The 27,339-nt window shown below is 30.1% G+C and overlaps 2 protein-coding genes across 2 annotated transcripts; both read right to left on the bottom strand.

Moving 5' to 3' along the window:
• Positions 1-42: 42 nt before the first annotated feature.
• On the bottom strand, positions 43-3,697 carry LOC114400012 (GDSL esterase/lipase At2g04570-like). The gene is made up of 3 exons (XM_028362256.1): positions 3,234-3,697; positions 1,406-1,895; positions 43-654 (listed from the first exon to the last, which is right to left on the bottom strand). The coding sequence occupies exons 1-3, from the start codon at positions 3,621-3,623 to the stop codon at positions 458-460; spliced, it is 1,077 nt and encodes a 358-aa protein (XP_028218057.1). The 5' UTR covers positions 3,624-3,697; the 3' UTR covers positions 43-457.
• Positions 3,698-13,436: 9,739 nt separating this feature from the next.
• Positions 13,437-17,142, bottom strand: LOC114400005 (GDSL esterase/lipase At2g42990-like). The gene is made up of 3 exons (XM_028362248.1): positions 16,617-17,142; positions 15,477-15,966; positions 13,437-13,920 (listed from the first exon to the last, which is right to left on the bottom strand). The coding sequence occupies exons 1-3, from the start codon at positions 16,983-16,985 to the stop codon at positions 13,727-13,729; spliced, it is 1,053 nt and encodes a 350-aa protein (XP_028218049.1). The 5' UTR covers positions 16,986-17,142; the 3' UTR covers positions 13,437-13,726.
• Positions 17,143-27,339: the final 10,197 nt, after the last annotated feature.

Here is a 27,339-nt window from a genome sequence, read left to right as displayed (position 1 = left end):
GGTAGGCATTTGATTTTGCCTATAAACAATTTCACCTCAAAGTAAAAACAGGAAATTATCTCTCTCGGAATCTGACATTTCCAAACCATGGATAGATATTACAACTATAGGCTACAAACTATAGACCCATCATAATAGGACATATATATATATATATATATATATATATATATATATATATATATATATATATAGGAAAACATACATGGAGGACACTGGATCTAGTAAAGTGCCTGAAAAGTATAAATACTATATATATTGTTCAAAACAAAACGACTTATTTCTAATTATCAGCACATCATATCATATGGTGGATGTGCTGTATTGACATTTTTATATATGTACACATCGACATGCAGTCATTCATAGAAAGCCCAAATGGCACTTTATAATGAATGTGCAAACATGAAGAGATACTAGTACATAAATAAAATTTCACTTGTAGTTATTAATTTATTTATTGTAAGAATTGATATAAAACACGCAGCACCACGTACTTTGCAACGATACTATTTGTCATCTCAGTTGGATGGAAAGAGTCCCAAAACACGTATTTGGAAGCATCTGTGCAACTGAACATTTGGCCCCTGCTGCATGCATAACCCATCTCAAACATTCCAGTAGCACAACACGCCACTGAGGTCGATTCAAACCCTGTAGAGAGAAAAATTAATGAATTAATGCACATCTCATAATCAATTTTATATTAAGAGTTTGAGAGATGTGTACTCAGTGTATAGGTTTTTATACAATTAACTAATCAAAACTTGGTAAAAGTTTTAAATTAATTATTTAAAAGTTAACGAATTTAGTTTGTAGGCTTAAATATGTTTGAGATATCGATAAATGACTCAATTTTGTTCTAGATGCTTAATAAAAGTTTTTTTTATTTTGAGTTTTCAATATATTAAAATTTTTGTTTTGAGTCAGTATCATCATAAGTGATAACGTGTTATCTTATAAGTTAATCTTTCAAACATTATCATCAATTAATAGTATTACGTTATAACTTTACTGATAAATGAAACTTACACCAAAAATTTTAATATATGAGAAGTTTGAAATAATAATTTTTTTATTAGAGATCAAAATAAAATTTCACTTACGAGATATCTTAAAAATATCTGAACCTAGTTTGTAATTACTAGATGATTATAAAAAAAAAAATTTACATTCTCAATGCATATTTTATTTATTCATATCTTATTGATTTTGTCATTGTTATTATTAAAGATAGAAACAGTGTATAAAACTAAGAATGAATCAAGTGGAAAATTGTAAGGGGGCATAGTGAAAAAAAAAATATTTGGGAGGAGGAAGGTGCCAATTATCTGAAACAGAAAAAGGGAGAGAAAGAGACAATATTATCTTAAACATGCATGCATGGTTTAGGATAACAACATACCATAAAGTTGAGGTCTTTTTATGATACTCAACATAATGTAATATGGATTAGAAAACACCAATTTGAGTCCAGGGAGCTCTTGGTTGAGCTTAATGGTCAAATTCTTGAGCCTATTATTGAACTCCAATGCTATGTTATTGTATCTTGCAACACAATCATTCCCACCAGCAATACTTGTGGTCCTTTCTAGAGGCAAACATCCCATGGGAGGTAACCCTCCTAGGGAAACCTTCCTAGCACCAAGACCATAGAGGCTCCTTATGAAGTTCTCAGCTATGGCAGCAAGAAAATTTTGGTACTGTTGGGGTGTGAATTGAGATGCTCTACCAGGCATGGTGTAGTAGTTCTCAAGGAAGTCATTTGTTCCAAGACTCATAAGGTGTAATGCTTCAGCTATGGTATCCTTTGCCTTGCTTTCACCAAGATATGCACTTAAATTCTTTTGGTATCCCTTGTAGTACTCTAATTGCTTCCATAGTGGTATCACAGACTGCAACCAAAATTGTGATTTGCATAATTATATTATATGTTGGACAATGGACTCATAAGCTTCATTTTTTAATTTCAGATTTTAACAAAAAAAAATTAAAAACAAAAAGTATTTTTTAAAAAAAATTTCCTATTAGTTTGACAGAGAAGAGAAACATCGGAGACGCAAAGAGGAAGTAGCAGTGCGGAGATAGTTGAAAAGATCGAGAAAAAATTATATGTGATGTAACTCTACATATGTACAATCTTGTATATCAAATTTAAATATATTCTTTTGAAAGTGACATTATTTTTTTAGATTAATTTTACTCAAAAATTAATTTTTTTATATTAGAATTCATTCTTAAATTTAAATATTTTACATAAATTTTAAACATCTTTCTTAAAATGTTAATTTTTTAATCTATATTATTTGTTTTAGATTTTTCTAATCTAAAATGCATATTTTAATCGTAATTGATTTTTTTAACACTTTTAGTTTATAATTTTAAATTTGACTTAACTTTAAAATATATATTTTATTTATTCACTAAAATTAAGTTAAACTAAACATGCTTATATAGAATATAGATAAATAATTTAAACAAACATAAAAATAGCTATATCTAATAAAATGGAAATAAGGGGTTTAGCTTCTCTAAATTATGGATAAGGCATTTCAGTGAATAAATAATAATTCCTCTAAAAAAATGATAATTATAATGGTTGATTTTTTTAATAAACGGTCAAAATTTTAATAACATATGTTATAATTTTTTATCATAAAAATGTTGTGATCTATTTGGATCGATGAGAGGAAAGAAAAAAATATAGGTGATGATATTTTTTTTTATTAAAAAGGAAGTAAAATAACAAAAAATAAAGTTAATTTCTATAAAAAAATTGTTTTAATTTAAATTTCAAAATTTATCTATCTCTCTTTCTTTTCCTTTGAAGCAAAACAAGGGAAAAAATTATGTAATTTGAATTAATTTTATATGTCTCTTAAAAAAACTTCGTGTCTTGCTCATTTATTCAAAGCAAACAAAATATTATTTTCTAAATAGAGATCCATAACAATAATAACCATCATGTTATTCACAGAGAGAAAAACATAAAAAGATGATATTATGTGATAAAAAATAATAAAAAAATGAAAGATATTGACTAATATTTTAAGGAGAATGATCCTAAAAAACAAAATAAAATTAAGGAGAATGGAGTGTCTACAGATCATTACTTTTCAAAAATAATAAATTTGAAACACGGCAATATCCCAGCCACCAAGAAAAAGAAAAGAGAGATATTATTGAAAAAGTAAAACATGCATGGTTTCATTCTTGAAAAGAACACGAGTTACCAGCACATCTGAAGTTGCATTATCATAACCAGTTGCTGCAGAAGCAAAAGTGACCCCACTTGCAAAATCTGAAATATTATACTTAGGATCCAAGTATGCTGGCACATAAGGTTTCAGCCCAAAAGACTCTGATATAAAATCCGTAGGTATTCTCCCATTGCAGAACCTCCCAGTGGCTTTTCCACCTTCAAAGTCACGCCCATATGGCTGGAAATTGCTCCGTGCAATGGTGGGGATGAAGTTGTTGTTGCCGGCGTCGACGGAGGAGTCACCGAAGACGATCACCGCGGAAACCTTGGCACTAGTCTCGGCCACTAGGGAGAGCAAATGGAGAACCACAATGTGAGAGCATAGTAGTAGTGGTGTTGTTTTTCTTTGCCCTTTTTCCATTATTGTGTGAGTGTATGTGTTGTTGTAGGGTGACTTCGGAGTGTGCTAGGGAAGTGAGCTTGTGACAAAATAAATATTGGTTAGGACTATTTATGGAACTTTGATCTTTTGGTGTTTGGGTGAAGAAGTTGTTGGAAACCATAATTGCCAAGACAAGACCACAGATATCTAGGGATGGGACGAGCATTCAAAGTGGGGTAATTAATGGTTGTTTAAATTTTACATTTCTTTTTTTGGAAAAACAGTTGACGTATTTTTGTAAATATATATAACAAAATAAAACCTTTTTTTCAAAGAAGAGATAATTATATTAAATCATACTGAATGAAATTAAGATACAATTGATACGTAAAAGACGTTGATAAAAAAATTGAGGACAAACATAAAAAGATTTAGATGTCCTAAGTAAAGAGTGGAGAACTTAATTAACTTATCTGCTTATGAATTAAATAATACAGTTTTCGAAATAGAAAATTTGACAAACAAAAAATCATTTTTTCAATAAATGTTAATGTTAGCATAGTTGGTAAGGAAGATACTCATATATATCTCATAAGTTTAATTTTTGTTATTGATGTAAAAAAGTAAATAATCTATAAATACATTTGTCATTGAGTCTTGATGTTTATTTTGACTCTATCGAGGTTCTAGAATTCAATTCATCTTAATTTTTTTATATATAAAAAACATCACTTAATTTTTTTATTTTTCCAACTTAGAAAATTTATAAAAGAAATTGTGCAAATAAAATTTTGTTATTACTAAATTCTTAAAAAAAATTAAGAAACAGGTGAAAATAATATATTTTTATAAGCATTAAAAATATATTAAGCAAAAGAGCTGAATACCACCTACCTATGCTAAATATGACGCGTGCCATCATGTGAATGACCCGGAGAAAAGATGGACTTGTGCAACGTATATCATAAATCTTATAGTGCGGGATTTTACGTGATGAATTTATGTGAGTGGAAAAATAAATACAAACATATTAAATGAACAGATCTTACAAATTCTCACTAGATCCTACAATGTATTGGTATTTCTCTCATGACACCATGTACAAGACTTACGTATAACGTTCAATTCACACGAAAAAGTCTTAATTCCGCAGAGAATAGAACTATCTAGATGCACGAGGATGACCACCCAACGTACAAAATTTACTTAGAGAGTCCATTTATATACACTATATACATGTCACAATTTTGTTAGAGAAATATGCATGATAGAGCTAAAATATTATAGAGATCTCTATTGGGGAACAATTAAATTATATATCTATCATTATTTTAAGACACTATACTTAATTATCACATCTGTATTTATATAGAACAACAGGAAGGTTTCATAGTATCATGGCCAACAGCATTTGGTGTGTTATGTGAAGTAAAACTTTTATGGTATGAAACAAGCTCTAAAATAATGCTACAAAAATTTCGAACTTTCTATGGTCTAACATAATTTTTAGAAGACTTTACCACTACTTTTGTGAAAATCTATAAAAGTGGTGAGTCCATCGAACCAGTATTTACATGTTGGTAATACGTTGATTGTTGAGAAAAATAAAAATGAGGTCACTTGTTCTCGAGAAAACATCGAGCAAATTATTTGTCATAAAAGATCTAGTGCAGTGAAAAAGATTCTTGGAATACAAATATTTCAAGAAATAATAGCTAATTAATATATATCTTCAAAACGATCCTCCAAGACCTAAGGAGAAGAGGGTTAAAAAGCAATGGCACAGTCGCAAGCATGTTCCTACACATATTTACAACATATTTAGAAATATTTTCTTAAAAAATGAATTATTTCATTTATTTGTCACATATCAAAATTTATTTTCTTTTTGGTCATCCTTCTAGATTGTGTCACCTAGTCAGAAAGAGGGAGAGCCTTCTTACAAAGGAGAGTCATTCTGAATTGGTGTAAAGCTGAACATTTATGCATGACTCACCATGCAAAACCATAAATAAGTTTGTGAGTTCGAGTTGTCCACTTCCATTGCATGTGGATTGATGAATTACATTCAACCAAATTCGTACATTAATAAAATGGTGGGAAATAAATGGTAGTAGCTGCACGAGACCGCAATCACCACATTTTTATATTCTTCTATAAAATTTTCAGGTGATCGACAAGAGTCTTTTCTTGTTAATTTCAAGGTCATGATGTATCAGAAAACTCTGCAGCTATTTGTAATTATATTATAACTCGTCTCCTGACAAAGGAAAATCTTAAATTTTTATATATTTTTAAATATCGTATTTTTCATGATTCGTGTTGCTTATTAATTTGTGTATATTATTTGAATTAAAAAGTAATTAATAACTTAATATATTTTTTATTTATAATTATATATAAGTATTTTTTTTATAAAAATTAAAAATGGGGAGATTGCTTGTAAGTTTCTTGACTACATGATTTGATTTGATTTTCGATTTTTGTCTCTTTTAAAATTACTCTCGAACTGGTCCACTCTAGGTCAAGTATGTGGATATTCAAACCAAACCTATCCTTAATTTACTCATCTCGTTATTCCTACTGTATATTAATGAAGTAACTAGGACTCAATTTATACAATTGAAAATGGGGAATCAATTTTGCACATCCGTTATAGTTAATGGACTAATTAAAAGTAGAATTAAGTCAAATAATTAAAAGACTAAATCTAAATTTAAATATGTTTGTATAGATTAAAAACATCTTTAAGTTAATATACATCGCAAATTATATGATAAAATGGATTTCTTGTTAAGAAATTTAAAAGTAATTGTAATTGAAGAGAGATATTAACAAATGAATATATGTTTAGAAAAAAACTACTTTTATATATTTTAAAATTATAAATATTTAGAACAAAATAAAATACTTAAAGCCATATATAAGATGAGATAAAGGAAGTAACTTTATGGATAAATATTCACTTACTTCTATTTTTTATTCCTCATATTTTTTCACTTTCCTCGTATCAATTATATCATTTAAATTATACTATAAATATAAAATTAATTAATTTATGAGTGATTATATACATAGCAGTAATTAGCAATTAAATTCAAGACTTTTTGTGTGACGACTATGAAATGGAAAAATATAAGAGATATAGAATGAAAGTACAAAAATATGACAATGTCTATTATAGTAATTTACCTGCATTGTGAGATTTGATTCAAAATTCAAAAATACTTCCAGGGACCAAAAAGACATTTAGTGTGTTTCCTAAACTACTTAAAAAAAATTCTGCTTATTTTAAAAAACAAATCTTATATGTTTCTTAAAAAAAATTATATAAAAAACACATATTTTAGAGTATTTTTTAAACTTAAACAAACTCACATTAAGTAATTAAATTCCGAGATTAACATGTTTGTAAATGATTAAATTTATGTAATAAAATGATAACAAGTTTTTAAATTTAGAGATTAAATTGAAAAATCAATTTTTAGACATGTGACAATCACACTGACAACTTATAATTATTAAGTCATCATTGAATGTGTCATGTAGGTATGCATGTTAGGAATAACAAAAAAGAATTAATGACATGATTAATAACTTGTTACACTTTTTAGGTATTTATAGATTAAATTCAAAATTTTCATCTTTTAGGGAACTAATCTATTATTCTCTCACACTTTGAGGGATCAAAATTGATATTTACTCAAAAAATCATTCAGCTCATCATAAAATTGATAATTTACTAAAAAAATCCCACCTGTTCATTCATACAAGAGACATTGTTCCAATCTCACATTCCACATTAGGAATGAATGTTTGACTGATTCCAGCACCAACTACCACCGAAAGAGAGAGAGACGCGACGGCATTATTAATTAGGCAGCCATGTGTAGTTGCAACTGCCCAAGGGACAAGTTAGTTCCTGATCCGCTCTTGGCCTATATATGCCATTAATTCAATGCTACTCAACGAGAAAGGAGGTCACAAGATTTATGTATACATTGCTCTCAATAAATGAGACCTTGCTTGCTCTTTCTTTTCACTAAAGAAACCACTAACAGTAAGCTAGTGAGTATCATAAATCATGCATAACTCAAGTACATACTAGTATTACGTACTCAGCAATTATGCACAATCCTTTCCTCAATCTCTCTCTCTATATATATATTCTCAAGAGTGACTACAGTTAATAAATTCGTAAATATATTACATGTATAAAGAATTGCATGAAAGTCTTTCCATGATTTCATCAATGTCACTTTTAATATTTAGAGTGGACTTTCTCATTAGTTATTTGGCCATTGGTAATATAGATAGAAAAGTCTTCACCATCATCTGCATGTAAAGAACATGCATGTAAAGAACGAGAAAAAAAAAAGAATTTTTGACATGATTTATATTACTAATAGAAAACTCCTTGATAAGGTACATGATAAGAATAAGATTAGGAAAATTTTAATTTTTTAAGAGTTTAATTTACATGTATCATTATAAAGATCATTTATTTTTTTATAATACAAATCAATTAAAAGTAATCTAAATATAATTTTTAGAATAATTATATTATAAAAATTAATAAATTTATCATACATAATTTTATATATATATATATATATATATATATTTATAATATCAATATACTATAATTGAATGCTATCATGTTTGTATAATAAAAGATTATATATGATTAAGCTGAAAACATTCTTCTCCATAGTGGGATCAGGTCTGAATCAAGCATCCTTAATTTGTAATCCAGTTCGTATGAATAATTTTTTGTTTAAAAAGTTTTTAACATTGTTCAAATGTCAAATTATATTTTTACTTGAATGGCCAAACAGTACGGACCCTACCTTGCTACTAGAAGGTGCTATATGTTAATTTACCGTTGTCATAATAATTCTCAACCATAGCTTTGTTTTAGCCTTTTAGAAGACAACGAGGGTGAATAATAGGGACACTTCGGGGATTGGAGTTGACCTTTTGAACCATTAGAATACATTGTCTTTTTTTTCGTCTCATCTAAATATAAGGATTTTTTTTAATCTTTCCATTTTTTTATTCCTACAATCTTCATTATCACTTTTCTAGTTAGTAATATGTTTTTCGTCTTGTAAATATAATATTTTTCTTCTGCAAAATTTAGTTATTAATTTTTATTTTTAGCATCGGTAAATATAATAATTTTTGTTTTTAATCCATATTATTACAAAATATGATGCACTTTTACTTGACATTACAACTTATCTCTCTATATTCAGTAAAAAAAAAAACTTATCTCTCTATTCTTCTAAATTTTATTAGCAGTGAGTTATTGACGTAGGATTTATGATGAAATTCACGTTAACTTATAAAGCAAACTTATGATTGTGAAGCATTTACTTACTATTGCAGGAACCAAAGTTAAAAGAACGGGTGGAAGAATGATGCACCTTTACATATGTAAAGGTATTTTTATGTATTAACTGTTATTTTATTTTGTATTCGAAGGTTTGTTTTATATATTGTTCATAAATATTAAGTATTACACCATTACTTTACACATTTTTAAATTTAATGGACTAAATTTTATAGGACTGAAATATCATTAAAGGAGTAATTTGCTTTTCCTTTTGGGGGATTATGCAGAATTTTCAAATCAAAACTTGCTTAAATACTTGTGTTGATTTCTTTTAAAAATATCTAGTCGTGTTGATGAAAAAGATTCTATGGTTAGTTGGTAAAATGTTTAATATATCTTGTACACGATCCCTACTTGCTTTGCATTTCTAGCAGATCTCAATTCTTAGATAACCTGTGTATACACACGGGTAGCATACTATTGGAAATTAAAATAGTTGATCGCGGAAAAAAAAAGGAAAATTAATAGTTAGAGCACGTTAAAAATATTATAACATTGTCTCAATCACAAATTTTTAAAATATTCAGACTTAATTCAAAATTGCCAAATATAAGCACCTCAATATTAATTTAACATTTGAAAAAACAAAAAGAGATATGTCATTCATATGCACGAAAATGTCAACAACCCCATCTAGTTGCACATGGCCTTCTAGATAACATTTATATGTATAGGAATCTATCACTATCCATATAATTCAGACATCATATAACGACCAGAGTCTTTGTAAGAAAATATTATTTTAGAGGATCATAAATTGAATTAATTATTAGACAAATCAGGAAATGCATTGAACAACCAGGCCAAAGATAGGTAAACTGATACCCGATCGATCAATTTTATCAATGCTATTAAATTCATGATTATTGTTAGTGGAATACTATTTAGTTGAAATTATAAAATTAAGAAAATTAATTATTAAATAAGACGTGAAAATCAATTTTTTTTTATCATTTTTAATAAATTTTAATTAAGAAAAAAGAATATATGGGAGTTTATTCCTAACATTTTTCTAAATTCATTCACTTAAGGGTGTGTTCCTTTCTATCCATTTAATTTCCCATGATGATTTGACTCTTTCCACTCTTGTACTTATGAAATGTACAATGAGATTGGGTTGGGTTTATAAAAAGAGGGAATAATAAATTTAAACCCAACGTCATTGTCATTGGGTTTGATCGCATACAGGAAAATTCGTAAGAAATTAATCTTATATACTTTTTAAAAAAGGTTATATGTTTTTAAAATAAATTATATATATAAATTTAACAAACACATTTTAGTTTAAACAATTTATAAAAATTAATAAATAAAAAAATTAAATATCAAATTATTTTTTTAGTCAAATGTATATACATTTAACTTTGTCACTCAATTATTATAATCATTCAACTATAAAATAATTAATTTATACTTTTAGTAATTATAAAAAAAAATCCTAACTCTAATACACACATGCACAACGAATAGGGTTCGAGGGCAGAGTTTACACTCTCGACTCCAACCTTCCGTTTACATGTTAGGAAAAAAACCAAATCCAACCTGATTAAAACTAACTTTTTTTTGTCAAAGTCAAGACAAGTCAACAGATACCTCCAAATTCATATTTAATTTTCATAATTAGATTTAGTGATAAGTCATTACACACTTAGGCAAGGCTATAGGTTTTCATTAAAGAAATGAAAGAAATTAATAGATAAATTAACAATAGTAATTTAGAGTTTTTTTTATTCCTATCTATCTAGTAGTTATCTCTATTTAATTCGAGTTAAGATGAATGAACCTACATTAAAAAACCTAAATGCTCTTAAAAAAATTTCAAGACTTAAAATTTATTATTTTATCAAAAAACTATCTTCTGAAATTTTATAATTATAAATTAACTAATCTGTGAATATTTAAAAAAATGACTAGTGCAAATATTCTTTACACTATTATGTAATATAAGTTCCGTTTATGTCGTTACATTTTAGGACCATATGTCGCTACCTTTTTGCGTTTTCTTTTTTGGGCCTCAAACCCAGAGCACTGGTTGTAATTGTGGGTGTTTTTTTCTGCACTTATGGAATTGCATCCTGCACTTTTCATCATTCTGAAAGTAATATGGGAAGTGCATGCAATATGGCTAGTACAGTAAGAAATTTGGGAAATGCAGGAAGCAATTGCGTGTAATTGTACCTATTTTGAACTTTGGGCCTACTAAATATTAAATGGGTCTTGTTTGGGCTGCGCATTACTGCCATTTCCAATGTAATGTACCCCTATGTATGACTACTGAGATGTTAAAGGGAAATTAAAATTTAACTCTAAATTTAATCATAATTATTTTTCTTTTTGCATAACTCAATAATACGAATTATTATTCTAAACTAATTCAAATTCTCAGAGAATTGGAATTGACATTATAATTTTAAATTACAATTAAAACTCCATGCGCCAAATTGAATCTAAGTGAAATGTGTTGGCTTGAAGAATGTTTTGTTTCACAAGATATAGGGGACCTTTTTGACATATTTCACCTTACAGTGAAAATTTAAGGTAATTTATAGGAGAGGAACTAACTAGCTTTTTTCAACGAAAATAATGTATGCTGTTCTTGTCAACAACCTGCAGGTATTGCTAGCTAGCGAATCGATCCTTAGATAGTGATAGTGTAAATTATGCTGCCAACGTAAAAAAATTCCTTAAACTCACGATCGAGGTCCTTATTTTTATGTTGCTTCCACGAAAAGAATGGTAGGACTTAAACCCCTTAATCTATACTTTGTCTTAGGTAGAGTTTTTCTTATACATGTTCATGATGACACAGGAAACACTCACTTATAGATGTCTTAGGTAGATTTCTATTTTGAGGTGCTTTGAGCCAGTTTTATATCTAAAATTTAACATAATATAAAAGTAATTTAATTCATATGAATGTGGATGATGGTTTCTTGAGGTCTTGGAGAAGCCTGTTATTCATGCTTAATTTGAGGTAAATGTTGGTTTTGGAATAGTAAACGTCTCTTTTCTGGTGGTACATTGTGTCTTATAATTTTGTGTTGATCAGTAGCCTGTCCATTTGATGGTGGGATATATGTATGTATGTATGTATGCAAGCTGAACAGTTATGAAATTTAATTTATTTGGTAATTAGTTTTCCTCTTGCTTGAAAAGGAATGGTTGCGGTACCTATGTTAGATTCTAAGATGATATTTGATTGGGATCGGAAATGCTTACTTTGAAGATCTTTTCCCTAGATTGCATCGTATTTCTGATTTTAGATGCAAGGTAATGAGAGGTACGTGGTTTGTTGAATATTGAGTTTGGTTGCTTAATTGGAAGAGGCAGGCTCCATCTTTTATAGGAGGAAATCTCGATGTCTGAATTGCTTTACATATTGAGGTATGTGGTCCTATAGCCAGGGATAAGTATGATATGAAATGTGGGTGTGATCTTGGAAATCTGTGGGAAATTTCCATCTAAATGTATGCACATATATGTGGTTGCGAAATGGGTTTTCATACTTGTTCAGCTTTTTTTTTTTTTTTTTTTCTAATTCTGAGTTTACCATATTTAGAAAGTCTTAGAAATGCTATGCCCCTTCTTGAGTCTTAATTATAAGCTTTCTCTTGGCAAATCATTTGGAATCAAATCCTGACTAGAAGTAATTTACTCAAAAAGGAATGTGACGATTGTCTAGCAGGATTGATCTTGTGTTTTGTTTTTGCCTTTCATAATAAAGTACTACACAATACACATCAATCTCATCATGCTAAATTGCTAACATACACGTACCTTGTTTCATATATGAAGTTTGGTATTCTCAAGGTCAAGTGTTAGGGTTACAATATTGGGTGCATGTGACCATTTTTTTTTCCTTGATTGGGTTGCAAAACAAGCTGGACAAATGCTTTGGCATGCAGTTAGTTGATCTCTTTGTCTTTGATTGCGATCCACTTTTTTACGCTTTTGAGACTAATATAGGTCAGATCATGGTCATGGTTGTTTGGTAAATTGGCCAGATATTTATTTATTTTTTCGTTCATTAGTATTCTATGTGTTAGGCTCACACCGGTTAATTTAATTTCCCTTTTCTGGTTAATTTCTTAGGTTAACCACAAATTTGATTTATGTTGTTTTTTATGCAGGTTCCTATGGTTCTCTTCTTTTATATTAAGATTGTAATACCCCCTTCCACTCTCGTAATATAACTAATTTAGTAATTTGCCTAGAAAAAACAAAAAAATACTTATATCATCAAAAGTTATGCTGAATACGTACATTCTCATAAAATTTGTTTTTAACTTAATGCTAGATAAAAAGGTAAATTATTCAACATTATATAAATAAAATCAACTCACAAATTACATTTATTAAATAATAATACTAAAATTATAAAACTTAGTATTTTCTTAGTAAATTAAAGTTCCTTCAAAACTTTTCTTAATTACTACCCACTAATTATCCACATATAAAAAAAAGCCAAACATCAATAGACAATAGTTGGCAAAGCTAAACAAGAATCAATGGAAGAAAAAACCCAAGCACAGTATAGCATGGGAAGGTACAAAAGGTCAAATGTGGGTGTACATGACTACATGATTTCAGGTGTAAATTTATTTGTTATAACAATTGAACACACAAAAAAAGTATCCATATCAAGCATGGCAACCCGACATTAAATCTCGCTAAATGTATTTTTTTTTCATGTCGCCCTAGGCAAGACTATGTGATTTTTCAAATGGAAAATAATGGATAATCATCATCTAAAGGTTTCTAGAAGCTTTGGAATCAAATAACTTGAGACAATGCGATTTGTCTTCTCCGTAGGATGAAATGCATCCCAAAACACGTACTTTTCGGCGTCTGTGCATGTAAGTGGATTCTTGTCACTGCACAAGTAGCTCATCTCAAATGTTCCTGTCGAACAACACGCCTTCTCTACAACCTCAAATCCTGAAATTAATAATATCCACATCAAGGTCAAGATTTCATGCAGTTTTTGTGGTAGCAATTTCAAATTGAATTAAATCACGAAATTTATATAAATTGAAAGAGGAACAACATTTTACATATTGTTAGTGCATATCTATGTTCTCTTGAAAAAAAATATGCATGTATAGTAACTCTGTTAATAAATGTTGTGTGAACTCTGGGTACAAAATTAAACCTGCGGAATTCGCCACTCTGGTTGGTTGATATGCCTCACTGACACACTGTCCTTGTGTATTGGAGCTTTTCTGCCTCCATAAATTAGTATTAATGATGAGAAGTAAAAGCAAACCTAAAAGTTGTGTATTACACACGAGGTCCATTACTGGTCACTCTTATGAACTTCCACCAGTTAAAGCACGAAATATGTACTGGATGAGCTTCGGCGGCCATAAAAAATTAAAGATTTAGAATTAAATGTTATGTTTTCTTTTAATAAAACTTTAGATAATTAGATGAGTACTCCTAGAGCTCATCATGATCAGTTCTCAAGATTTTAAGAATGCTTTTAAAAATATTTACAGTGTTATCCACTAATAAAGTTAAGTGTTCTCACATCAACAACAATAAAATTTGAACTCGACCAAATGCTTATGAGATATAGTGGGAATTTTTATTTATTTTTTATATTTTTTTGTTTGAAGAGTCAAAATGGAGTTTGAAGAAGGGGAACATCTGCTGCAAACATGCATACCGTTTTGACATGCATTGTCTCAATAAGGAGAACGTCACCGTACCCCTTGTTTGGTACATGCATTAATTATGCAATTAACTGCAGTGCTTTATGTTATTCGCACAGGTAGATACGGAAGTTAAAGCACATCACATGTATGATGCGTAAATTTCATTAATTTAAAAGCTACTACACATTTCTTAAAAAAGGAAGCTACTACACAATAAAAGGAAAAAAAAAGTGTTTTTTTAATATAAAAAAAAAGTTATGAATTAGATGCCATTTTTAATTATAAAGATAAAAAATGAGACGGGTAATTTAAGTAAGATATTATCAATTTTCTACGGATTTCTGTTTTCTTGTCTTTGGTCGTGGTATTTGACCTACTAGTATTATTTTTATTGATCATATTTCACCTATTAGTTTCAACCATTGTGAGATTTTTTTTTATGAAAGCACCAATGTTTTTTAACTTATTTATTGGATTAAAGATTAATCTTATTTGTAATACGTAATTATCGTTAGGTTAAAATATTTTACATATAATTCATTGAACACAAATTCTTCATGTGATAAATAGATTATTTTTACTTATACGAAGACACAAGGATCTTATACGATGTCTATCCTTTCAGTTATTTTGTGGAATATTTTTGTAGAAGTCTTGGTTTCAACTTTTTCTACTCTAAAAAAAAGTTGTAAGTTCTAAAAATTGATGGCAAAACGAAAATAGTATAGGAAATAGGCACACCAAGAGGAAGAAATTAAAGAAATGAGCAGCACAAAGCATCATAATATCATCATGCATAGAAGTTAAAAGAACAAGAAAATTAGATAGCGTATGTACCATATGTGGAAGGTTTTGTGATGATATCATTGACGATGGAATATGCATTTGCCGACAACGCTTTCAACCGTGGAAGCTCCCTATTAAGCTTCGTGATCACATTCTCCAACTTCCTATTGAAGCTCAAAGCCACGTCGTTGTATTCCTGATTGCAACCGTGGTCGCCTAAGATGTTCGTGGCCCTCTCTAAGGGGAGACATCCTACGGGAACAAGACCAGTTATGGACAATTTCCTAACTCCAAGTGCGTACAATTCCCTAACGAAATTCTCCGCAATACGCAGTAGAAAATCCTGATATTGTGACACGGTGAAGTGGAGTCTTCGCGTTGGGAACACGTAATAGTTTTCGAGGAAATCGTTGGTTCCTAAACTCATCAAGTACAAGGCTTCGCTTATGATCTTATTGGCTTTTTCTACACCAAGATGGGTTCTTAATTTGGCTTGATACTCCTTGTAATACTCTATCTCCTTCCACAGTGGTATCACATTCTGTGTAAGATGAAACAACACATGTGTCAATTACTTTACAGAAAATAAGAAAAATACATATTGGATTGTCTCCAGCCGTGTCTGTTTCTCCGGCACAAAAACGACAAAAATATTAAGGTAGATGTATATTCACTTTGAGATTCCTCCTAACAACTCCTAATTTATAAAACACAACCCTGTTTAAAACAGTCAAATACTAAATGTAAGTATCTGGGTAGAGAGAAGTTTAAACGGTGAAAAACAAGATGTACAACAAAGTTTACTGACACATTCTAATAAACAATTAAGTGGTTGTTTGTATATCCGTAGAAACTCCATTCAACTGAAAAAAAAAAAAAACACACTTTCTTAAGCATGAACATAGACGTAACAAGGATGTTGTTTTTGACAAAACGACTGTTACATTAGACTTTACTTTAAGTATCGAATTCAGTATTACTCAAAATTAATGACTTGTTGATTATTTTGGGAAAAAAAATCAAATAACTTTTACAATTTCCTGCAACATTTGGAAAAAAAAAGAAGTGATTATTTATAAATCCCCCACAGGTCCTGAAACGTTATAAGATTACTCTATTTGGCGATGATAGAAAAACAGTCAAGGGTCAAAGGCAAGATGAAAAAGTAACCAACTAAGAAGCTACACTTACTAGTACAGCAGAAGTAGCATTATCATATCCAGTTCCAGCAGAGGCAAAGCAAACCCCAGTGGCGAAATCCTGAATGGTATAAGCAGGATCCAAGTATGCAGGAACCGTACGTTTAATGCCAAAAGCCTCAGCAATGAAATCTGGAGGGACACGACCATTGCAGAACCGTCCCGTGGGACGACCACCTTCGAAGTCACGACCATAAGGCTTGAAATTGCTCTTCAAAACAGTGGCTATGACGTTGTTGTTCCCAGAATCCACCGAGGAGTCTCCGAAAACAATCACGGCTGGGACATTGTTCTTGGCCTCCGAAGTAGTCACCGCCACCAGAAGACTTTGGGTCAACAATAATAGCCATGCGGGACTCATGATACTGTGCAGAAGCTTTTGGGTAATAAGTGGAGAAGCTTGGATACACAACAGATCAAGCTTTATAGTAGTAGCTCGAGTTTAGATGTATGTGATTAATTGGCTGAGAAAGTTTGGTTGCGGATTTTAATGAACGCTTTTTTGCATGGGTTTCCACTTTCCATGTTTGTGGGTTTATGCACATTTTTTTATCTACCATATTTCAAAAAGCTTTTATGGAGTAAGGACATATTATTAATCATTTTATATTTTATAATATATCATAAAAAATAATATTTCTCTCCGGTTCTTAAGGCTTAAATTAAAAGTATAATTTGATTCTCTCTATAAGGTTGAATATAAAATGCTTTACGTGGATTAATATTTTTTTTTTCAAAAATCCTTTATTAAAATCATTGCTCTTAGTTCAATAATTAGTTAGTATAATACATTCATTTTAGTTTTTGGATGACAAATTGTCTAATTTTTCAATCAATTAACATTTATATAGTAAATTCATGTTAATTAATTAATTAATAGATTCATGTCAATAAATTATTTATTAATTAGATATTAATTCATAATTTTTTTGATTAATTTTTATTTTACAAATTTATTATTACTATTATATAAAATAAGACTTTGTCACATTGGCAAATGTCAAGTGGCAACACCATAATAATTCCCACTAAATTAATAATATAATTATATATTATAATTAAAATAAAATAATAACATCAATATACATTTTTATTCAAATTAAAGTAATTATTCTAATTATAGTAACTCATTATGATTAAAATATTCTAACTAATAAATAATTATAATTTTTAATTCAAATTAATAAATAACATAAATATATCTTTATTCTAATTTAAATTTAATTAACATTAATACATCTTTTTATAATTATGTTAATTATGATTTTTCTATCATAGTAAATAATTCTATTTTAAATTTTATTGTTTCTACTAAATCTTAAATTATTTTCTATGATAATAATAAATAATCCCCAAAGAAAGGGTGTGTGTTGCACATTTTTAGCAGTTTTACTTATGTTAGTTTGATAACCGTGAAAAGTTGCACATTTATGACTAGGCATTACTAATGTTTTAAATTTGTCATAAATGTATAATAATTTATTTTAAAAAAATTGATCTTCAGAAATAACAATCCACTTTTTGAACAAAAAATTATTAACAAATTATTTTTCTTTATCCTTTTTATTTCTCTATTCTTTATTTTTAATTTCTCCCAAATCAAATATTTCTAAAATTTATTTTGTCTTTCATTTATTTTCATTCATCTTATTTTTCTCTTTCCTAATATTTCTACCTATTTTACTGTTACCCTCGTATCAAACAGTCCGTTAGTGTTTTTGTTTAGGTTTTATCGATCTTGACATGATCGCCATTTTCATTTATTTTAGAAGTCCGTTTTCCATTTTGATTAATATTGTAATTTGCAGGTATTAGTCTACTCATACATGATACATGCACCTGGTGCTTTTAAGAAATTCCTTTCATAATTCAGACTATCGAGACAGTTCACCGGCAAAATTAAAATTTGTCGTGTCAATATAGTTACATTTTTATATGATAGTAATAGCGTGAGTGCGATATGTGCCCAATCAGTATCATATTTATTATGTTCATAGTAGTTAAATTGTTTGTATTGTTCTAATTAAGAAGGGGGCATGGATATCTAAATCTGTACTTAGAGGTGAGAGTCAATCTGCTACTGATTCTAAATTAAATGCTTTGTTCACATCATTTATAAGTTAGATATAACTGAGTTAGATATTGCAATTACTAAATTATACTAGGATGATCATATTACAAGAGTTTAATCCATTCAGTAAAATATGAGTTATTATAAATTTTTTATAATTAATTTTTATTTATTAATATCATCATGCAATTATGCCTAAAAAAGAAAACAATAATAACTATGATCTATAGGTTAAATTTTTTATTCTTACTTGGATAAATTTAAGGATTTTACCTAAAAATTTAAATAAAATTTCCTTTTCTGTCCGATTTAAGATATATATATATATATATATATATATATATATATATATATATATATATATATATATATATATATATATATAGGTGTTTAAATTAATGATGATCTTATCGTTAGAGATAATTTTGAAATTAAATTGGTTGGAATGACAAGAACGTATGTCATAAGATCGACCCACCAATTGTAGCTCAATTGGTTCCACTATATAAGTTTGTGAAAATAGACCTGAATTCGATTTAAAAAAAAAATCTTGGAGAGGATCGAACACTTGCTTGAAGATTAATCATAATTAATACAAACAATTTTTGGAAATATATTGATGTCTCATCGAAAAGTTAAAGATTTTTTTAAAACCAAAAAAAATTAAAGATCCTAGTTATTGTTCGCAATAGTTAAAATAATATTTCATTAGATGAATAATAATTTCGAGGTTTCCATTGGAGGTTAATGTTGTTGGGTTACAAGTGTGAGGTGAAGTCCCACATCGGGTAGAAGTGGAAAGATTGAGCACCATAAACCTGAGCCTTAAGGTTTTGGGTTAGAGTGTGGTGTCAAACTTCCTTATGTGGTGGCTCGTGGTGTCAAGCTTCCTTATGTTGGGTTACAAGTTTCTATTTTTCTTATTCATTTTCCCTTTAGACTAAGGGATGAATGCTACTAGGATTAGGTTTTTCACCATGGGAAAGTTTATTTAGATTGTTAGGTCAATTAATTTTTAAAACCAATGGATAAATAGATGGATAGATATAGACAAAATAAAAATAAGAGAAAAAATAGGTCCCTTTTTCTCTGAGGTCACACTAGTGTCATGCGAACGAAGTAACGAGTGGTAGCATCATGTGAACGAATTGAAGTGGTGAGTGACAGTCCGCACGTAGAAAATTCTCTCTTTTTTTGGATCTGCATTTTTCGTCGAAGATGTTATAGTATTGACCATCATTTCTTTGGCTGCAACGCCCAATAGCATGTACATGATTTTCTTGAATCTGGGTCGCTGGGGATTCAAGGATTTTTTTGGTTGGTTGGCCTGGAATAGGAAGCGGTGGAGAGTCCAGGGAGATGACACAAAAGGTGGACATCAAGGGATAATTTCAAAAAGAGACTCAAAAAAAAAAAAAAAAAAGAAAAATCGCACCCTTAATTTTAAATTCATAAGATCTAACAGTCTAAATAAACTTATCCATGGTGGTAGACCTAAGGAAGTTTCCCACCCTATAGCCTCCGTTTCATTTAAGGTCATTTACTTTCTCAACATAAGTGGTATCTGTTCTTTATCACAATCAAGAATTGCAAGAAAAGCATAATATGTGCTAAGGAAAAATTGACAAAATGAACAGTGTGATATTGGGTAAGGTGTAGTTGATGATGGCAACGAAGAAGGTAAATGGTTAGATGAGTTCATCTCCTGAATTGTATGAGTGATAAAATCTCGCAGTCTAATGAATGGAATTTCATTTCTGTCCTTGACCCAATGTCTTAGCAAGTATGATTTGTTGTTTTGTCACTACTTCAACTTCTAAACTTCTTAATTATCCTCTAGGTTGGGTTCACCTAGGTTAGAGAGTGGAGTCTAAGTATGTGAATTTGCGAGTAAGGGAGCTAATGAGCTAGGTCTACAACAAGCTTTTACAATGTACATCGTACATCAATCTAAGGACTATAAATAGTGGTACATGGTGAATTACCTATGATGATAGTCCATCTTAGAATTCATCATAATTGATAATATGGTCTGAGATAGAAGAAAATAGAAAAAAGATGACATATTTTTTATCTTGTAATTTTAGAATATTTATTGACCAAAAATCAATGATTAATTTTTTTAGATACTGATATCAATAAAAATTGATTTTTCTCATTAAATATTTTTTCTTACCGAGAAATCTGAATATAAAATTCTTAATTATACATACTCATAACAAAATTATTTATAAATTATATCACATCATATTAATAAAATATGAAAAAAAAAGTGTTAATGAAATGTTTGATATTATGATGGATCACATATCATTAGTCAATTAATTATGTGAGCATGTGGCGGTTACAAATGGTGCTAATTAATGGTAAATGTTGTGCAAATTTAAAGCCATGTTAGAGAGGCCATTACATTATACTGAATTCCAACTGCCAACATTAAAGCATAATAGATGCAACAAAATCATGAGGTTGATGGAAGACCCAGCCAGCTGGGTGTGGTCACCATATATGGCACACAACTGGGTAGGTACTTTGGTGTCAACTATCAGATAGATATACCAACTGCCTCCTACAGCTTGTAGGGGCATGGATATGAAAAATTATTAAATATATGCAGTAGCTTCCACCTACTTAGTAGTAAGTATTAAGTATTAACCAAACCAACTCCCCGGTCTCTTCTAAATTGGTTATATCCTACAATATAAGTGGCATTGAAAAGCTTTTGGGTCAAAATATAATGAAACATAAATTAATAAAGTTTCCCATTCTTTTTTGGGGTGTAAATGAGGGCCAAAGGCCCAACAGAAAATGCAAAACGAGGGCCAAGGGCCAAAGTTCAACTTTCTACCTACCAAGCCACTATTCTTCTATCCTAACTTAACCAAGTAATAATAACAAATATATAAATGAGATGGGGTCAGCGATTCAATTCGTTGTGACTTTCAGTTTGCTCACTTAGCTGCTATATGTTTATGGAAGGGGGTTCAAATTTGACCAAATTTTGAGTAAAATTGATGCTGGAACGGTGGAACCTAAGTTGGGTATAGGTAGTATTTATATCTAACTTTGTGATCGATGTGATATAGAGGTTGCAAGGACAAAATCTCTGGCACCCGTTTGTTATTCTATTAAAATAAAAATTAAATGAGGTGAATTTATTTTATAAAATAATTAATGAAAACCATTATGTTGCAATTTAATTCTTTTCAACATATAAGACATATACTTAAAGTTTAAATTTTGAAAAATATCATCACAATTATGATTACGGACTAAGAGTGTTTAACTCAAATAGTTTATTTGAACAGAATATGCAAATGTTGCAAATTCTTAGTATCATATTCTACAGGGAAAAAATCATGATCGGTAATATATATATATGTAAGAGCTGTGCATCAAAATAATAGTATGGATGTACCAATGGCGATAAGCATTGTTTTCTGTGAGACTATATATTCGTTTACATCCTCAACGCGTATCATTTAATTTAGTTTATTTTGAAAAAAAATAATTTATATTTATCAATCTTCTAAACAAATTTTAAAGTTCCGAAATAAAACATTATTTTTCTCAAATAAATTTTCCCAAACACGTTGAAACAAATATGCAAGTGGCTCAACATGCACACAGTGACACAGTCCTTAGTTCGATGCAACTTCTTCTGCATATTGTTGCAATTTTTACAATGTTAACCATCATAATTATTACACGTACGTTTCAACTAAAAATAGCCGATCTTCACTTCCCACGTTTGTAGTGAGAATTGTACTACGCACACCATAACATGTTTCCAGCTTCAAGTGGATCTACCTTAAGACCAGTTCTAACTCTCTAAACCACAACCTTAAATATTGCTCCCATAATTGTAAACAACATTGCCTTTAAATTGCCCCACATTCTCTTTTCTACCTAGCTTTGTGCATCACTCTCAAAGACTAAACTAACTAAAACCAATATCTTGTGCTAGCAATGGCCGAATATACCAAAGGAATGCTCGTGTTTGGTCTTGGAGTTCTCATTGTTAGCATGTGGTGCATGAAGGGCACTGAGGCCAGCGGCGACGACGACGATGGTCCAACCATTCATGCCGTGAGGCGCGAAGAGCCGCCTGAAGGGTGCGGATCCCACCACTCGGAAGGAGGAGTGGAAGAATGCACAGAGGAAGATGACTCTCTTGGATTGTATGGTGATATTGATGACACTTTCAAGGCTGCAGTGAGGAAAGTTGCTTCTAGTTTCCATCATCATGATGATGATGGCCATGGTGATGACTCTCCAGATGTTGCACACAACAATGTCAATGTCTTGGGACATTGATATGATTCTAGCCTGTTTGATTTCATGTCTCAGATCCATGTTTCCAGATGTGTTTTTCCAAAGCTAATAGTTGTAGCTTTCACGTCCTAAATGTGATTAATTTGTTGTTTCCATCGAATTTCCAAACATGCTAGCTAGAGTAAGTATTTGTTTTCAAGTTCTTGCCAAGTCTAGAGTCCAATTTTTGTTACTTTTTTTTTTGTTCTCATTCATATGCAACAATTATAGATTTTCATTTTAAGACAATGTTATTGGAAACATTTTTACAATATTAATTAGGTGACGTTTTAAGTATGATTTTTAAAATGATTGTTAAAAAAATCATCGATTTAATTTTAATATAAAAATTCATAGTTGATAAACAGTGTACTTTACAGTGCATTGTGAAAGTGGCAGGATTGCTGTGATACGTTTTTTCGTTTTTTGAGCATACTACATGAAGTTATATAGCTTCCCACTCATTAGCTATATATAGTTTTATATCATTTATACTATTTATAGTTTATTTGGCAAGGGAGAAAGTGAATATATGTGGAATTGTTAAGATAACAGCAACCAACAAGATTGTGTGGGTAATGGGTAACCTTTGTTGGGGATGAAACCTTTGTTATATTATATATGTGGGTTTTATTAAGGACAACAAAAATAAAATAAGAAAAGTTGTTCCTTTAATTTTGGGAAATATTATAGGTATAAGACTACTTAATTATATGCATCGTGTACCATGGAACGTGTTTGGGAGGAGGATTTGTTAAAAAATTTACAAGCAAAATTCACTGCTAGAACATCACCTATTTAATATTGATTTTAAAAAAATCAACTTTAAAAAAATATATATTAACATTTTTATAAATAAAATATCATTTTTAACATTAGTTAGGTAACTGATGTCCTTAGCAATAATTTTAATAATTTAACATCAGTTGTTATAAACTCATGATGTTATTAGTATTGGTTAATATCGATTTTATAAAAATTAATATTATAATTGATCCCTTAACATGTGAACCGTACATTTCTAATAATCCTAACCCCTCACCTCTACCTCAAATCTAACCACTCATCGCAACCCCAACCCTAACCATTCACGATTTGGGACCTTTCACCGTCTTCATGAAGCCAGCATCGTCAATGGAAGTTTCGACTCCGTTGAAGATTTGCTCATAGAGCTTCTTCTCACTTGCAGCCAGCATTATGTTCTCTAACCGGTTGTCTCAAGCTCTCCAAACTCTACTCCCATCCACAACCACCTTCTCGACGCTGAGACTATGGCGGTGGCTTCGACGGTGCTCCTCTCCTTGGGCGCTTTGTACCGGTGGAAACGCTCCCCGACGGTGTACCTGGTGGACTTCGCGTGCTACAAGCCGAAGAAAGAACACAAAATATCGATGGAAGGATTTCTAAAGATGACCAAAGAGAGTGAGGGGTTCGAGGAAGAGTCTCTCCAATTCCAGAGGAAGATTTCCACAAGGACGGGTTTGGGCGACAAGACCTACCTTCCCAGAGGAATCACTTCTTGCCCGCCCAAGCTTTGCATGAACGAAGTGCATCTAGAGGAAAACATCGTCATGTTCAATGCCCTGGATGCTCTTTTGGCCAAAACGGGGATTGATCCGAAGGACATTGACATTCCGGTGGTGAATTGTGGTTTGTTCAACCCAACACCATCTCTCTCGGCCATGATTGTGAACCACTATAGGCTGAGAAGCAACATAAAGAGCTACAACACTCGCAGCCACACTGTTTCTGATGATGAGCATTACTTTCCACAAATTCTAGATGTTCAATTCTAATTTGTGTGCATTGAATTTTACGAGATTAATTATTTATGTGACTAGTTGATATATAATTTGTTGTAGGAAATCGTGCAAATGGTAGTACCTAATAGATGTCTAGGTAAAATTTGTATGGTTTTTGTAAATATAACGAAGATCCTTGCAACCTTCATTGTAAGCAAAGTTTTGAATCAAACTACCATGGAGTTTGTAGCATTCAGTTCCATTTTTGTATTTGTTGTAATTGTTAAGTTAATTATTCTATCTATAACAGTCCCAACTTTCACACCTATTAACATTGAATGTGAAAAACAATGTATGGCACAGTCCCATTTGTACCCGCAACATATATATGATTTTGCTCATGATCTCAATTTGGGTATGACCAAAGAACTCCTTTGCAGGTTAAATTTCCAAAGGAAGGGCGTGATAGAATAGATGACTCGCATCACCATCGTGGTAGTCTTTGTTAATTTGCAAGCTATTTATTCCATAATAATTTGAGTATATATATATATATATATATATATATCATTATTGTAAAAATTATCTCGACTAATTCTGGTTTTAATTTATTCATTGTAAAAGCAAACAAAATATTTTAAAAAATTATAAAAATAATATTAATTTTGTCAAAAATTAATATTGTATACGCCTTTAAACATTAACATTTTAAAATCATTATAAAAAACATTTCAAAATATAAAATTTTGGTCACATTTTTATATCGATTTTAACCAGCAATCGATATAGATAATGATTTATAACATCAATTTTAAAATTAATGTTGAAAAATACATACTTTCAATAATGGTCGATTTAATATCGATCCTAAATTGATGTTGAAATCCTTGGGAACCAATATTATTAAAGTTATTTCATGTAATAATGATTGGAGGGTGTACGTCTGACACACAAGGAATTAGTGATGATTGGGTTTGAAAAGGTCACGCCACATAAATACACAATGACTTCTAGATTCTATCAAATTTTCATCATGGTCTTGGCTGGCAGCAAAATTAAAAGGCTTCTATGCTTCTTTTTATGATTGTCATTATCATCATACTAACAATATTAACAACTAACATTGTCAATTAAAAAAATCTTTGTGCTTCAAGTGAGCTTAAGGTTAGCCATTATATTGAGTCACTCCCCTAGTGTTGGTGTAAAATCTTAATGGGGACAAGTCAGTACTGATATACATATCATTTGCTTATAAAAGGAAAAAAAACATTAAATATATAAATAAATTGAGATAAGATTGTTCTAACTAGAAATGATATGCAACACGTAATGTACCATACAAATAACAAAATTGTTTTTAATGATCCTCACTCTTTTTCATATTTAATCATACTAGATTTTCCTCTATTATTTTAGATATAAGACTCTATTTATATGCACGGTTCCCCACTCCCTTCATAAATGTTTTCTCCTATTCTCAAAATGGAAAGACTTTTTGCGAAGATAGACAACCTCGACAAGTATATATTAGCTTCCAACTAAAAAATGATAGCAAAAACAAGTTTATTTTAATGAACTTATTTGATAAGGAGCTATATTTTTATTTTGCATTTTCACAATTTTATAAAAACAATAAGAGCAAAGAAGTTTTCATACAACTTTTTTTTTTTATCAATGATCATAAAAAAAAAACTATCAACTTAGGGTTATTTCTTATGAGCCAAAAGATTACTAAGATTTGGAGAAAACAAATGTACACAACCTTATTATTATTCTTATAAACCGGAAGGTTATTTTCAAGATTTAAACAAATGAGATTCAAATCATAAGATAACAACTTAGGATTAGGATTAGTTTGGTTTAATATTAGAACAGCTACACATTTTCATACATATTTTATGAGAAATAAAAATTCAAAACTTTTAATTCAATGACTATTTAAAAACCTCTCAATGTAAAACCAAACACACTCAATCATTGTATCAAGGGTCATCCTCCCTTGAAAGAAAACAGAGAAATGCAAATTTAGTATTAGAGGAGAAAGAAAACACACTTCAATTTGGTCTAATTTTGAAAAGCTATGTGGACACTAGAATGACTGAATGAGTAAAGGCTGAAAGGACAAGAAATATCTGTTCAAGCTTTAGTGTATGTTTGGTAAAGTAGAAAGAAAAAAAAATGTGAAAGTGAAAAAAAAAGTTTTAAATTAAAATAAAAAGTAAAAATATCACAGAATTTTACTGTTCATCGAACATTAGAGATGAGAGGAGGGAAACCACAGAAAAATGGTGATTGCTAAGTACTATTAAATGAATTGGCAAGGCTTTTGCATGGAACTCAGGTATAACATGACTTTAATGCGACCATAAATTATTGAGCTGGGCCTGATTAAGCATAAGTGAATGATAGAGTACATAATAATGTTGATGTTGAGGGTGAGATGAGACTGAGACATAAGTGGTGAAATGTTGACAGTTCCACGTGAATAACTTAATATGCTTACGTAATAGGACAGAAAGCACGATCAGAAAATCACATTCAGTCGCCAGATAACAAGCATCTTATGGTTTTGGTGAAAAACTTGATAG

The sequence above is a fragment of the Glycine soja genome, chromosome 2 (assembly GCF_004193775.1).
Source record: "Glycine soja cultivar W05 chromosome 2, ASM419377v2, whole genome shotgun sequence".
NCBI classification, from domain to species: Eukaryota; Viridiplantae; Streptophyta; class Magnoliopsida; order Fabales; family Fabaceae; genus Glycine; species Glycine soja.
This window is presented reverse-complemented; position numbering and strand designations above follow the sequence as displayed.

Excerpts from the sequence above, each read along its gene's own strand:
- LOC114400012 (XM_028362256.1), bottom strand. The coding sequence starts at position 3,623 with ATGGAAAAAGGGCAAAGAAAAACAACACCACTACTACTATGCTCTCAC. Across the intron at positions 1,896-3,233 it reads ATGCAACTTCAGATGTGCTG|TCTGTGATACCACTATGGAA; the intron begins GTAACTCGTGTT and ends TTTTGGTTGCAG. Across the intron at positions 655-1,405 it reads AAAAAGACCTCAACTTTATG|GGTTTGAATCGACCTCAGTG; the intron begins GTATGTTGTTAT and ends TTCTCTCTACAG.
- LOC114400005 (XM_028362248.1), bottom strand. The coding sequence starts at position 16,985 with ATGAGTCCCGCATGGCTATTATTGTTGACCCAAAGTCTTCTGGTGGCG. Across the intron at positions 15,967-16,616 it reads ATGCTACTTCTGCTGTACTA|AATGTGATACCACTGTGGAA; the intron begins GTAAGTGTAGCT and ends CATCTTACACAG. Across the intron at positions 13,921-15,476 it reads CACAAAACCTTCCACATATG|GATTTGAGGTTGTAGAGAAG; the intron begins GTACATACGCTA and ends TATTAATTTCAG.